The 14780-nt window shown below is 58.0% G+C and overlaps 2 protein-coding genes across 3 annotated transcripts in view; one reads left to right on the forward strand and one right to left on the reverse strand.

Moving 5' to 3' along the window:
* MGAT4B (alpha-1,3-mannosyl-glycoprotein 4-beta-N-acetylglucosaminyltransferase B) lies at window positions 1-9910 on the reverse strand. Of its 2 annotated transcripts, none has more exons than XM_019469679.2 (15): window positions 9514-9910; window positions 4291-4476; window positions 4065-4205; window positions 3841-3974; window positions 3402-3448; window positions 3018-3131; window positions 2717-2792; window positions 2470-2584; window positions 2006-2136; window positions 1801-1863; window positions 1443-1636; window positions 966-1044; window positions 796-883; window positions 599-711; window positions 1-503 (listed from the first exon to the last, which is right to left on the reverse strand). In XM_019469679.2, the coding sequence occupies exons 1-15, from the start codon at window positions 9608-9610 to the stop codon at window positions 480-482; spliced, it is 1602 nt and encodes a 533-aa protein (XP_019325224.1). In that variant the 5' UTR covers window positions 9611-9910; the 3' UTR covers window positions 1-479. The 2 variants fall into 2 exon arrangements, with proteins under 2 accessions (XP_019325224.1, XP_019325226.1); XM_019469681.2 differs by having other exon boundaries at window positions 1756-1863; window positions 9514-9906.
* SQSTM1 (sequestosome 1) overlaps window positions 9379-14780 on the forward strand; it is a 25687-nt gene continuing 20285 nt past the window's right edge. The window contains exon 1 of the mRNA XM_019469677.2: window positions 9379-9461. The gene's annotated coding sequence lies outside the window, so the exon portion shown is untranslated. The remainder of the gene's footprint in view (window positions 9462-14780) is intronic.

Consider the following 14780-nt stretch of genomic DNA (forward strand, 5'->3'; position numbering starts at 1 on the left):
CTTCATTAACCCTTTATTACAAGTCACGCTCTTATAGAAGTATATGTGGACTTACGTGAAAAAATCAAATGTATCCAAGAATAAAAAACACAGCACATAAAGTAGTATATGCATTCCAGTGTTCGCGCCGGAGACAGCGGGCGCCCAGGAAAAAGCTCTTCTAAAACGGCCTGGCTCAAGCCGGCCGGGTGCGAACGGTTCTGGGCGGCACAGGCCGGCCTCAGGCACAGTGTGGGGGCCGCCTGCCTCCTCCCGCGGCCGGGCGGGCGGGGGGCAGCACCAGCTCCTGGGGCCTCGGGGCCAGCCGGGATCCCAGGCCTGGGGATCCCAGGCTTGCAGAGCGGGGAGCGCTGGGCAGAACCCCTCAGGCTTGGGGCAGCGATGCCTGGCCCTCCAGGGGCAGTAGCCACAACATCCCAGGTCTCCCAGGTCTCATGGGCTTCATGGCCAGCCAAAGTGCACCCTCAGAAGCCCTCCGCTTAGTCGGCCTTTTTCAGGAAGATCTATAAGAACAGGGTTTGGGGTCAGCTGGGGCCTCAGAGTTCAGCCCTGGTCTAGCTACTTTGACCAGCTCCCTGTCCTGTGCCGTCTAGCTTACCTCGCTCAGAATGACCCACACTGGAGAGTCTGTCTGGATGGAGAGGCGCAGTGCTTCCAGGGGGCCAAAGGCTGGGTCCACCTCACCTTCTGCCACACCCTTGTAGAAGGAGCCTGAGGGAGGGCAGCGCTGAGAGATTGCCTCCAGACCCCAACTTAGCCTACTCCCCCCACCTCCACCTGCCCCCCTCCACTCACCTATCTGGAGGTAGCCATCAGGGCTCCGAGGGTACCTCAGAGTGGCTGAGCGGCCCTCCTGAAGGGCCTCCTTGTCTGACTGGGGGTTCTGGGAGCAAAAGAAAGGGGCTGAAGCCAGTGGCTGTGGGAGGGGCAGGCATCAGTGTATATCCATACCCCATCACACTCACATCAAACGGCAGCACCTCCACGGATGTGTTGAAGAGCTTGTCCTCTGGGTGCTCAATGTTCCCGCTGCGGAAGAAGAACCTGCAGCCAGACAGGCCTGTGAGCTGCTGCAGGGGTGGGGTGCTGCACTGGCACACTGTCTAGCAGACCAAAGGCCACGCCTGGGCCAGGAGTGTAGTGGGTGGGCCCTGGCGTCTGAAGGAGTCTGGGTACCACCTGGGGCAGCCACTGGGCTGTGCAGGGCAATGATGGTGATGGGCCAGTGTCACAGAACTCCTGTGGGCACTGCCTGACTTCAAGTAGCTGCCACTATGAACCCCACTTTTCAGATATGGAAACTGAGGCATGGTGAGGTTAAGTGATTTGCTGGGGGTGCTCACAGAGGGGCATGTGCAGGTCCAGAAATTTGTAGTGAGGCCTGTACCCTGGTGGCTACCCTGCCACTCCCCCAAGGCAGAACAAGGGGCACTGGTACTGACCGCTCAAGACGCAGCGGCTGGAAGAAGCGGAAGCGGATGAAGTCCCCTGCAGCAGGTGTGAAGGCCCAGAAGAAATCCTCGCGCAGGTAGGCCTTCTCCAGGGTGAAGTGCTGGTATGTCTTGAGGCTTGTGCTCACCTCGGCCGGTGGGTTCACATGCTCCTTCCTCAGCGCCTGCTTCCCAAAGTCCTTGTCCTGACACCAAGGAGGGACAGTGGTGCTAGGGAGGGCCCTGACCTTGCCCTGCGTCCCGCTTGCCCCACCTGGGCCTGGGCTCTGCCTGTACCCAGCCAGTCCCGTGTAGCACCGCCCACCTTCAGTTTCTGGATCTTGCCCGCCAGTGAGGAGTGAGTGCCTACATGCTGGAAGAGGGATGGCTTGAAGCGGATCCGAAGGTTGGCCTTCTGTCGGTCACAGTGCTTCTGCAGGGGGAGGGGGACGCCCTAGGGCTCAGCTTGGCTCTGCTGTCTCCCCGTGTCAGGTGGCACGTGGACACGGACATATTCCATGCTGGAAGCCATGTACCCCACCGCCCCCCCCCACCTCTGTGCAGCCCCCGCTCACCGCATCCTTCTCGGGGTTGCAGACCTTCACCCACAGGATGTGATCCAGGAGCCAGTCAATGGGCTTGTCCCGGTAGAACATGAGGATGAACTCCACAATCAGGCTCAAGTCCAGCGACTTGAACATCTTCCCTGGGGGTGGAAAAGTGTGCTGGGTGGGCAGCTCTGCCCTGCCCTACTTCCTCTTAATCCCTGGCGGGGGGGGGGGGGGGGCGGAGGGGAGGGTCACCAAGGAGGTTCCCACAGCAAGCTCTATGGCCAGCTGCAGGCAGGTGCAAGCACAAGGGGGCAGCCAGGGGTAGTGAGCCCTGACATGTGGAGGCACAGGGAAGGTGAAAACAGACACTCCTGGCAAAGCTCACAAGCATGACCCTGTGTGGTACCAGGGCCATAGGAGGCAGAGGTAGGCTGGACTGAGGGGCCCTGGTGGGGTCAATGGAATGGGGTCGGGCAGGGGGGGCACACCAATGAAGCCCAGCTGGGAGAACTCCAGGATCATCCAGTCCTCAGAAGGCTGTTGCAGGGCGAAGTTCTTCATGGTGCTCAGGTAGTTTGGCTTGGCGACAATGTCATCCTCCAGCTGCACAGTGGTGGGCAGAAGGAGGATCCAGACTCAGGATGGGCATGGGGCATGGTGGGGCTCACCACCTGGGCCCAGCCAGGGTCCAGGGCTGGTGGGGAGGGGGGTGCAGAGCAGGGTCTCAGTGCTGACCTGCACGTAGTAGATGCCTTTGGACTGCGCATACATCATGAGGAAGCAGTAATCGAGGTTCTGTTTGGTCCTCCACCTGTGGGGTAGGGGCTTCGGGAGCTCAGACCCCTCCACCTCCAGTGTGGTTACCACAGAGGCCACTGGGTGGGTTGGACCCCCCATCCCAACCCCATGTAGGGGGCCTCCAATGGATAAATGGAGGCACTGCAAGGAAGTGCCTGGGTGACTGGCACCAACAGACTGGGTTCTCAGCACAGGTGGGTGGGTGGCTGGGGCCCGGGAGAGGGGGGAATGCTAGTACCTGACTCTCTCCTTGGGGTCCCCAAAGGACTCTCGGAGGCGGGAGAAGTCAGGGTAGAAGTGGGGGGAAGGGGAGATGACCTCCAGGAGCCCAGAATGGATCTCCTTGGGAAACCTGGGGGAAAGGAAAGGCGGGTGGGTGTGCAGTGTCCAGGCACCAGAGTTAGGGCAGAGCCGAGCTAGCCAGACCCTGTCCCTTTATTAAGGCCCACCAAGCAGACACTGCCCAACACCACACCCATCCTAGAAGCAGTCAGGCTCCAGAGGGGCTAGGCCACCTCTCTGTACCCACCCTCTTTCAGCTAAAAGGAGAAGCAGGCACTTGCCTGCCCAGCACCCTGCAAAGCCCTCCCCGCACCAGCTTTATTGGACTGCCAGTACTCACAAGGCTTTGATGTTCTCTGTCACCACCGAGGTGTACTGTGGGTCAGTCTGTGGGGAGACCAAGAGCCCTCCCTAAGCCTGGCTTCAGCCTGGCCCCAAATGGCTTAGGGTCAGAAGCGTGCAGGCTTCAGATGACCCCATGCACAGAAGTGAGCCCCCCATCCTGAGGGCCGAATAAGTCTGGGCCTGGGGACCATAGTGCCTCACAAAAAGCTGTACCTGGGGCCTCAGGGGTGGGGCAGCCTAGGTAACTGGGATCCACGAGGCGGCGCTAAAACTTGTTTCTTTTTTTCCCTTCATAAATTTGTGAATGAATCTGACAGTTGAACTTCTGGTAAGTTTTTTCCTCCGGAATGTTGCTGTTTTATTTCTCCTTCTTGTTTTGTGCCGTGTGTTCTCTGAATGCCCCCACCCCCCACCCTGTACCCCAGCCCACTCGCCTCGGCGATCAGCACCACGATGACCGAGTCCTCCTTCTCCTGCGGGCTCAGCTCCGAGATGAGCGAGTGCAGCGTGTCTGTCAGGTACGAGTGCACCTCCCGCCGCACGCTGGGGATGCCCATCACTACCGACACTGCAGAGGCGCGGAGATTGCATACTGGCTGGATGCTGCGACCGCCCCCTCCCATCCCCGCCTCTGGCCCCTCTCGGGACCCGCCCCTACCTCCAGTACGGCCCTGGCCCACGCGCACGGCAGGTTGCAGGCTGCTTTCCTTGGCCAGCAGGTGCGGCAGGTGATGGAAGACGGTGGGCAGGTGCAGCACGTGCTTGTGCGAGACGTTCCACGGCTTCAGTCGTGGATCCTCTGGGTGGGTCGGGAAGGGACGGCTCAGACCAAACGGCCTGCGATTAGCCCCGCCTCCCCTGCCTTGTGTGGCTCCAGCGCTCACCAGTCAGGCGGCCCCAGGTGCGATTGCCCTCCCCCTCTCGCAGCGCCTGCCTCTCCGACACAGCCCTCTTGATCTCGTCCAGCACCAGGTTGAGCTCCTTAGAGCGCTTGAGGCTCTCCTGCTCAGCCGCGTGCAGCCGGTCACGCAGCGCCAGGAACTCCCGCTGGTACACGTCCACCACATCCCCTGTGGGTAGTTCGCACGCTGTCACCAGGGGGCAGCCAAGCACTGACCTACTGCCCCTCGAGTGAGCCAGTACGCACATTTTTGTGCCCATCTGTGCGATAGCCCATCTACATCTGTTCTTGTGCCTGCCACATGCCAGGTCCGGGGATGGAGGGGAGGAGGCGTGTACATTAGGGTCACTCTGAAGTCACAATGACACTCACACCGTGGGGAGCAAAGTCTTCACTGGAAGGATTGGTCTTCTTCAGTACTCTCCCCCTACCCTTTTGTCTTCACCTTTGAGGAAACATCTGAGGAAAGGCTGCAGGATCACTTCCAGGTCGGCCAATAGACTGAATCCTCACCTAGTGGCTCCCAAAGCCCCTTCTCACTTCTTCTTGCAGCATCTGCTTCTTCCAGAAGATGGGATGCCCAACATCCCATCCACGGCACAAGGACCCAGCTCTCTGTCCTTTCCCTCTCCCTCCTCTCAGCCTCTCTCCTCTGCTCCCCACCTGTGTTCACAGAGCAGATCATAGGCTGCCCCAAGGCCCTCTGGGGATAGCCCTCTCCAGACTCTCATTCTATCCTCCTGATGGGCCCCAGGACCCATTCTGCACTAAGCACCAACTCTGGATTCTCTGTCTCACTCCAGCCCCAAGAGGTAGCTGCTGCAGTCACAGTCTCCAGTGCTCAGAGGAGCAAATGAAATTGAGGGACTAGTCCCGGGTCACTCAGTGAGTTAGCAGGAGAGAGGGAACAAGCTCTGGATGCCCAGAGACCCACTTCTCTGGAGACCTGTACTGGACATGTGCCACATCGAAGGGTCTGCATGCCATCCCGAAGCAGCACAGAGGTGGGGCTTCCTGACAGTGGAAAGGGCTCTGCAGGGTGCCAAGTACCTAGCTCCCCTGGTTTGGCAGGGACCAGTGAGCAAGGATGAGACATCCCTGCCTGTGGCTGGTGCAGCCAGGTCCCGCAGGGCTGTGCACACAATGTCTTTTCTAATCTCGGGTTTGCCCTCTTTAGTTGCCACCACATACAACTCCTTTTCCTTGTCTCGTGTCTGTGCCTTTGCTTGTGCCATCTCTTCTGCCTGAGATCCCCTCTTCTCTTGAAACCCATGCCAAATGAAAACCCATGTAACCTTCAAGGCCTAGTTTCAAAGTTCAGTTTTCAAGTCCGGGAAGCCTTCCAGAACTCCCTTCCCATCCCTAGGCAGCTCTTCTGTTCCTTGATCCCTGGTGGGGTCGTAGCCCCCAGAATGCCCTGGTATGGTGTTGCCACCCCAACCCAGCTATGGGCACCAAAGGTCAGGACCAAGGCAAAGTTCTGTCATCTCAGGACACACCCCCTTAAACTGCACAGGGCAGAGGTCTAAGTGGTAAATCCTAGGGGAAGAGGAAGCTGTGGGGGTGGGGTGGGGGTTTGAGCCAAACAGACCCTCCCTAAGGCACTCTGCATTCATCAGCTCTTCCCACAGGGACATCCCTGGAGGGGGAGGGAGGGGAGTCAGGTTACAAGATCTGTGAGGCTCTGCGCTGGGTTCAGTGGCCGGGTTACCCTGGAAACCTGACCCCTTGAACGGGAGCCAGCCACCCCCAACAAACACCCACCCAGCCAGCCTAGGGTTGGGTGGCACCAGGCGCCAGGAGTGTCCTCCTCTGGGGCAGATGCTCGACAGGACAGGAAAGGGGGACTGGAAGTGCCGAGGCCCCCAGGAGGGAGTTCTGGAGCTGCCTGCTCTGTGACATGTGGGGAGGGTGGAGGCCTCACTCCTCTCTGACTGCTGTCCCTCCCAGGCCTTCTCTGTTCCATAGGCTGAGCTCAGTTCAACCTTAATCTGGCAGGGGCAGACAAGCCAGGTGGGCAGCAGTGGCCACCTGAGTCCCCTGGCCACCGAGGACTGGGCCCAGCCTGCTCCCCACCATGGCCTCCCTTCCTAGGGGCCTCCGTCCACCCAGGTCCTGAGCTTCCTCTGCTTACCAGCAGGTGACAGGCCCTGGCTCCTGCCCACACCAACCCTTTGTCATTTCCCTCAACACCGTAGGCCCTGTCCCTCAGCAGCCTGCCCCTGCTCCCGCCCTGCCTGCAAGGTCCCCAGACTGACCACTGTCCTTGACTTCCCTGGCTCTGGGGCAATTCTGTCCTTGCCCGTCAAAGCCAGACTCAAGCTGGGTGCCTACCTCCCCATAGGCTGAGCCGGACGTGCCAGGGCTCTGCCAGACCATCCTAGCAACCCCTCCTCACCCCCCCTGCAACCTTTTTGGGTTAGGTGGCTGGATTGAAGTGTTGAATGGGTGTGGGGGGCGGGCAGCTCCAGTGATGGGAGGGGCAAAGGCCTGGGGAGCCCCTTGCCCCTGAGGGGTGGGACAGAAGTTCCTGGGAGCTAAGGCTGAGCACTTTGGCTTCTCCTTCCCTCCACACCTTCCTGGCCCACGGAGGAGGGGTGGAGGGCCTTGTCCCTGGCGCAGCTGGCCATAGGGAAGAACTGCAGCTGTGGCCGCCCTAGTGTCACCTTTCCCACCCCTCCCCCCACCTGAAGGACACGTGACCTTGGGGACCACAGTCTCCCCCACCCTCTTCCCTCTTGATTGAAAAAGCAGACTGAAGAGCCAAGCTGGGCACAGACCCTTGCCAAGTACTTAGGGAAGGGGAAACAAGCACAGAGGGGCACAGGCAGGTGGCAGGCCCAGGGAAGGTCTGCTGTGAACCTGCAGGTGGGGGCAGGTGTTCCTCTCCTCTCCAGGCCTTGCACCCACCCCTCCCAGGAGGTCAAGGAGGGTGTCTGTGGTTGTTGAGGTTGAGGCGGCTGGGATGCTAGGGAGGGTACAGGATGGGCCCCGCAGGGTCTGCTGTTCTCCCTGGTGATGGGCTTGGCTGAGGACTGCAATTTGAGTGCTAGTGGAGCCGTGGCACAAATCTGGTCAAGGCTGGATAGGACAGTGGGCCCTAAACCTGTATCCAGGGTCCAGCTTGCCAAGACCTAGGTGTCCTTCCTGGCACTTGGCCCTGAGCTTCCAGGAAGCTCCTGCTGCCTCCTTTCTCTGGCTCCCAGCCCACCTTTCTTCCCCATCCGGGTTTCTCTGCCTTTCCCGTATGTACTGGTGCCTGTGCCAGCCCTATCCTAAACCCCTCACTCACTGCAAACTGGAAGCTGGGGTCAAGTCTGGCCTCAGACTGGCTTGGTCTGGCTCCCCCACGCACAGGCCTAACACAGTTGTCTACATGTAAGAATGAGAAGGGTTTGCATAAGAGCCCGGATCCAGCCTTTTCTTGATGCTTCCAAAGCCCTGGCTTGCTCCACTGGGCCCCTTAAAACAGTGATAGCTCTTGACAGGAAATCCCAGGTCACACACCTTGCCCTACCTCACAGGCTTTTGGGCTTCTAAGAGCACTCCTGCAACTGAGCCCAGCACTTCTTTTGCTTGGTTGCCAGCCTCCCAGATACCCCTCTCAGAGAGGGTGGGCCTAGATGGAAACACTGGTATCTCCCCTCACTCTTCTGTCTCTGGAGATTTCATCGCCAGCTAGGCTCCCAGAGAACAGGTTGAGTTGGGGGCCTTGCCCTGGAGCTCCTGACATCAAGCTGAGGGCATGTGGCTGTTGCAAGAGGCACATAGGAACTGCAGCCTGGCTGAGGACAGGACCTGGCACCCTGTCTCATCAACCCACCCACGACCAGACAGATGTGCCCCAGCACATTAGATATGGCCCCACCCTGGCCTCCATGCCAGTCTGCTTATGTGGCTACTCTTCCAAAGGTCCAAAATGCCATCCCCCTGGTGACACACCTACCTACAGAGAACTCTGCCCTAGCCATGCCTGATCTGTGCCAAGCCCTAAGGATCTCCCTTCAGGGCCTCTGGAGCCCTAAGCCCTCAAACCCAAACAGGTTGGCAGATTGCAGTAGACTGGGCTGGTCAGGCAGGAGACAGGGGCCGTTGTGGCTTGGAGGGTCAGGAAGGTTCCAGATACTCCCTCAGTCCTCCTCCTCCAGTTTCATTTAGCACAGGGTTGGGGAATAGGGAAGCGGGAGGTAAGAGGGTGGCAGAGGGTCAGCTGGCCTCAGCCTGATCCTGCTTAGACTTCCCGCAGGAAGGCCAGGAGGCAGGAAGGAAGCAGCTTTTCCCGGAGGCTCCCATGCTGCAGGCCCAGTGGACAAGGCCTGTGAGGGCCTCCTCAGCCCTTCACCAAGGCCCCACTCAGCCACAGCCAACTCAGCCAACACCAAGCAACTCCAGCCAGTACTGTGGCCTGTCCCTACCCCCATCCCCAGGTGTGCTGACCTAGCTCAGAGGGCCACAGTGATAGATTGGCCAGCCTGCACAAACTTCAGGTGGGGGGTGGAAGTTGGATGAGACCACACAAAATAAGTTCACAGGTAGCCGGGGCTGGGCTGGCTACTCATGAGGCTGTCCACGGGCCAGACAGCCACAGGAAGGCTTCCCCAGCACCCAGGTTCCTGCAGAGGAATCCTGGGGCCAGATGTCATGGAGAAGAGCTGTGGAGGTCCCAGGGAGCAGACCCCACAGTGGGATGGGGTGGAAAGGTGGTGTGGGGTGGAGGGTGCTGCCTGCATTTCTGGCTGCCCCCTTACACCTGTCTCAGGAACACCGTACCTGCTCCCACCCAGGTGCCTGGAAGGGGTACCTTGGGGACCACCCGGCTACAGCCATCGCTTGACCTTGTGTTCCTGTCCCTCTCTAGAAACTCCAAGGTCCCCGGCTCGCCCGTGGGAGCGACCAGCCCTAGCAGCGGCGTAACTGTACTCCCGGAGAGCGGTCTGGGGTCCTGGGCGCCGCACCGCGCATCCGCTGACCGCTCGGCCCGGCGGCCCAGCCCAGGCCGGAGGAGAATTTCGCTATTCCGGCAGCAAACAAGTGGGGGCGAGGATGGGAGGGGCGTCCTCCCGCGCCGCCCGGGCGGGGAAGGGGCGCCTGCGTCGGCTTCCGGCCGCCTCCCGCGGCCACTGGCCGGACCCTGCTCCGGCGGCCAGCACCCAGGTGAGCCCAGGTGTGGGACGCGGCGCGGGGCCCGGCGGGGGAGGGGGCTCACCTTTCTGGCCGCTGAGCGCCGCGTACCAGGAGAGCGAGAGGAAGGCGCACAGGCAGAAGAGCAGCAGCGTCAGGAAGGTGCCATTGCGGAGCCTCATCTCCTCGGGTGCGCGGCGGGCGCCGGCGGGGCCGAGGCCGCATGGCCCGGGGAACCGGGGCCGGGGCGCGGGGGCCGGGAGGCGGCGGGGGCCCCGGCCCCGGGGCGGGGAGGGGCTGGGGGCCCGGGGCCGGGCGGGGATGCGGGCGGGCGGCGCTGGGGACCCGGCCGGGCGCAGCGCTGACTGCTTCTTCGGGGCGCGGGGCTGGCGGCGCGGGCGGCTTCGGCTGGGCGGCTGGGCCGGGCCGGGCCGGGCTGGACTAGGCTAGGCTGGGCGGCGAGAGCCGCGGCCCGGCCTGGATCCGGGGCCGCCGCGGAGTCGGCAGCGCAGGGCGGGGCGGCCCGGATTTAAAGGGGCCGCATCACCCGCTGCCGCCACCAGCACCACGAGGGGGCGGGGTGGGGTATTAGCGCCCGGGATCCCGCCCGCGCGGCTCGAGACAGTGGCCCCCGCGTGGGCTTGCGCGTCCCAGGCCTCGAGCCGCCACGGGTAGGTCGAGGCTGGGGCCTTCGCCAGTGCGGGTGGGCGGCGGTGGTGGAGGCGCGCTGGGGGCCCCGGACCCCTGCTTCGTAATCTCTCCATTATGAACCCTCCCCACCTCAGATCCGACCCCGCTCCCATTTATTCGGGGGACCCTCAGGCCCCGCCCCCAGGTCTAAGCGGTGGGAGGGGGAAAGATGCGGCTGGACCTGGTGTTGCCTCGAGGTGGGAGACTGGCCTGAGTGGCCGCTGCCTGCACCGACGCCCACGGGCGCTTCGCCTTCCAGGACCTTTCTGTAGTCAGCCGGATAAAGGCGTGCTGGGGGCCAGAGAGGCGCTCCTGCTCCGCAGAGTGTGCACAATGGGCGTTTTTCAAGAGCGGAAGAGCCACTGTTGCTTGGGTGTTGGGCACAGTGACCAGTCCAGAGCGGGCCTGGCTTCCCAGGTGGGCGGGAGGCAGGTGGAACAGTAGGGGGATGCTGTCCGAGGCCCCTAATGGTCCAGCGCTTACACCTGAATTCTTTGCCCCGCCCCTCCCTCCTATCCCCTCCCCACCCTCCGTGAAACCAGCGAGGGTACAAACAATAAAGGGATTTGTCCAACTGAGGTTCAGGGCAGACATCTGGGGAGCACCCTTGTCCAATTCCTAAGAATCCTGGTTTCCAGCATTGCCTGCGAGCCCCGCCCCATGGGAGAGGCTTTGGCAGGGGACAGGTTTCAGACTGGAAGTCACTGGGGATTTCTCTTTCTCTTCCAGCCCAGGTCCACACCTGGGGCAGGACGTGCTCCTGGGAGCATTGTAGGGTCTGGGCATTAGCCTCTGTAGAGGTATTTATGCCAGGAGCAGGTGAGGCAGGGCCAGTAGCTGAGGTGGGACTTCATCCTGGGGCCTGATTCCAACGCTGACAGGTTGGTACTGCTCTCTGCTTGTAATGAACTTTATGAACTGACACCAGGCCTTGTTGGAATCTTCTGGAGGAAATGGTCTGGTTTTGTGTTCCTGTGGCATCTTCTGTTTGTGGCAGGGAATAATGGTTTTTCATTTGGACGATCAGTGATACAAAGGGTTTTACCTTGTTCTAAATGTGTCTTTAGTTTTTTTTTTTTAATGTTTATTTTTGAGACAGAGGGAGACAGAGCATAAGCAGGGGTAGGGGAGGGGAGAGAGAGACACACACACAGAATTTGAAGCAGTCTCCAGGCTCTGAGCCGTCAGCACAGAGCCTATCGCAGGGCTTGAACCCACAAACCATGAGATCATGACCTGAGCTGAAGCCCCATGTTTAGCCGACTAAGCTACCCAGGCACCCTTAAATGTGTCTTTAGGTTTAAAAGGAGTTGATTTAAGGAAAATTCTTAAACCAGTAAAAATTAAGGAGAGAGCTCATCCGTGACTAAAGTTTGGGAAGCTCATCTGAGTCCCCTTCCACGTGACTAAAGTTTGGGAAGCTCATCTGAGTCCCCTTCCACCCACACTCCGGCTTTGGGGAGGAGGAACAGGAATTAGGGAGGCCTTGGGATGGGGGTAGGATCCTGGGAATTGCAGGGACTCTGTCAGAAACAGGATTACCTAGGGCCACCATGGTCGAGAAGGGTGGTGATTGACTTTGGGAAGTGTGAGGTCTGGAGTGGGAGGGGGGGCTAGGGGGTATAGGCTGCAGGGACCACACCCAAACAGATGGCTGGGTTGGGCAGCCATAGGAGTCCAGGCTGTGGAAACTGAGGGCAGGCTTTCCAGACCCCCCCAGCCAAGCTGCCTTTCTGTGCCTCCATCAGAATCCCGGGGGCAGGGGGTGGGGGTGGGGGTCCTCTGGGCCACACCCTCACTCAGGGACACACACCCACCACCACGCCCGAATGTCCTGCTAGGATTTACATTGAGGGAGAGAAAGGACATCCCAAAGGAAAGCTGGGTGTGGGGTGCTCAGGGAAAGAGAGCAGAAACCTAAGGGGGCAACATAAACGGGGGCCTGCAGAAGTGACATCACAGTGGGGGAGGCCCACTGTTCATATATATATATATATATATATATATATATATATATATATATTTTTTTTTTTTTTTTTTTTTTTTTTTTTTTTTTTTTTTTTGAGAGAGAGAGAGATAGAGAATGAACCAGCAGGGGAGGGTCAGAGAGGGAGACCGAGGGTCCAAAGCAGGCTCTGTGTTGTCAGCAGAGAGCCCAACGCTGGGCTCAAACTCACAAACCGTGAGATTGTGATCTGAGCCAAAGTCCAACGCTTAATGGACTGAGCCACCCAGGCGCCCCGGTCTACTGTTCCATAATTCATTAGTCCCTGCATTCATTTGTTCATTCATTCTGCCCACTGTTGTTGGGGAGAGGGGCCTGATCCTGCTGTCCCAGCTCTGGGAGGACTTTAGCCTGCCCCCCACTGTGGCTTCTGCACTCCCAACTTTGTCCTTTGAAACAGGGGCAGCAGTTGCTGGACTCCCCTGGGTTGTCCACTGCTCTCTGTGCCCTTGCAGTGATTAGTGCTTCAGGGACCGCCTGCAGCCAGACTCCCTCCAGGCACCTCCAGGGCTAGGGAGCAGCATCCCCTCACCCAAGGGTTCAGCCCCTGTGCCTGGGGACAGTAACTGATCTCCACCCAGGAGGGAGGATGGAGCCACATGGGCACAGAAAAGTCCTGCTTTCTCCCCAGACCCCAGGCTGTGGGCTCTTCCTTTGTTCTTGCTTCCTACAGAGTGAAAATGCCCTCAGCCCACTTTGCCTTCCTGGAGATTTTCTGGGACAGCCCTTGGAGGTGGCTGGTCCTTCCTTCTTTACCGGGCTGCTGCTGCTTCTTTTTCTTTTAATGTTTATATTTTTGAGAGAGAGAGAGAGAGAGAGAGACACCACGAATGAGCTGGGGAGGGGCAGAGAGAGAGAGAGAGAGACAGAGAGACAGAGACAGAGGATCCCAAGCGGGCTCCGTGCTGATGTGGTGCTTGACCTCACAAAATGAGCCATGAGACCACGACCCCAGCCAAAGTCAGATCCTTAACCGACTGAGCCACCCAGGCGCCTCCTTTACTGGGCTTCTTAACCTGTGGTCCAGGCTCCCAGATTTGGGGAGGTCTAAGAGTTAAGATGAGAAAGGAAAAAAAAAAATCCATCTTTATTTTCACTAATCTGTAACTGAAACTTGGCATTTCCTTCAATTATGAATGGAGGATGCAGAGTCAGCAGGATTAGCAGTACTTGTGACCGTCACACAGAAATCACAGGGATTTTCATATTACAGGCATTGCAGACACCTCCAAATAGTGGTCACACACTACTACTTGGTGTTTCTGGTATTTATTAATCCTGCCTCTGTATCTTATACTTTAATGAGTTAATAAAGAATCATAGGTGGGGTGCCTGGCTCAGTCCGTAGAGCATGTGACTCTTGAGCTCAGGGTCCTGAGTTCAAGCCCCACACTGGGCATAGAGCTTACTTAAAAAACAAAACAAAACACAGGTGTTTCTGTATCATAAATTTGTGTGTGTGTGTGTGTGTGTGTGTGTTTAAAGTAGGTTCCGTGCCCAACATGGGACTTGAACTCAGGACCCTGAGCTCAAGAGTTGTATGCTCTATGGACTGAGCCAGCAAAGTGCCCCACAAATTTGTGTTTTTATATTTTGGTATTTATATTTCAATATTAGTACTCCTTTTGCAATGCAATATGATAGGGTTTTGGGGTAATAGTGGGGTTCAGAGCTGATGACCAAGAAAGAATTCTTGAAGAGGGCTTTGGTACAAAAAGATGATTTTATTAAGGCACAGGGACAGGACGTGTGGGCAGGAAGAGCTGCACTGGGGTTGTGGAGAGTGACTGCTTATATACTGTGGAGTTGGGGGAGGTAAAGTCAAGAGGAAATTTCTTAAAGTGATTTTCATATGCTAAAGAGGATTTATAGATTACTGGAGGCCTAGTAATTATCAAACTCAGGCTGTTTTTCCCTCTAACAGAGCATTAACATTAAGATGGTAGGGAGTTCCTGGAGATTAGGCTATTGATAAGATTGCCCTTTTCTGGTAATATTACTAAGATGTTTGTAAACTGATGGAGACTCTTATCAGTTTAACTATTTGTTTTCAGTCCTTTCCTTTGTTTTTGGGAAACCAGGAGTGCCTGAGGAATATCACATATGTCCCATCTGGGCTGTGCTAGTTTGTGCTTGGCCCTCAGCTTGCCTTATGGTCCCTCATCACAACATACTTTATTTTAAGGATTTCAAAACATGGTTCTAAGAGATCCTTTGCCTTCTCCAGATGCTAAGGGTCTCTCCACACAGGAGAGTTTGGAAGTCCTGCCGTAAGCCTCACCTCACCCCTCAGCTGGCCCTTCTTTCCTTGGATGCCTCATTTCCATATTCATTCGTAACAAATGTTCTGAGTGCCCACCATGTGCTAGACATGCTTGAGTCACTAGCAACACAGACACATGTGCGTTGACATCTACCTGGTCCCTGCCCTGCCCTGTCCCTGGCCACTTCACCCACTGCTGGAAAGGTAAAGTCCATGGGGCTCTGAAAGCTTACAATAGGGGAAATTAGCTTGTCCAAACACAGTGGGCCTTCCTGGGAAAATGGAGTTAGCAGTATGACCCAGGGGAGGAGGAGGAGTTGCCTCAGCAAAGATGGCCAGGTGGGTCAGCCTATACAAAGGTCTCTACATTTTGAACTGATCACCTACCACAGGC

This window comes from Panthera pardus, unplaced genomic scaffold (genome assembly GCF_024362965.1).
Source record: "Panthera pardus isolate Hobbes unplaced genomic scaffold, ASM2436296v1 HiC_scaffold_2, whole genome shotgun sequence".
NCBI classification, from domain to species: domain Eukaryota; kingdom Metazoa; phylum Chordata; class Mammalia; order Carnivora; family Felidae; genus Panthera; species Panthera pardus.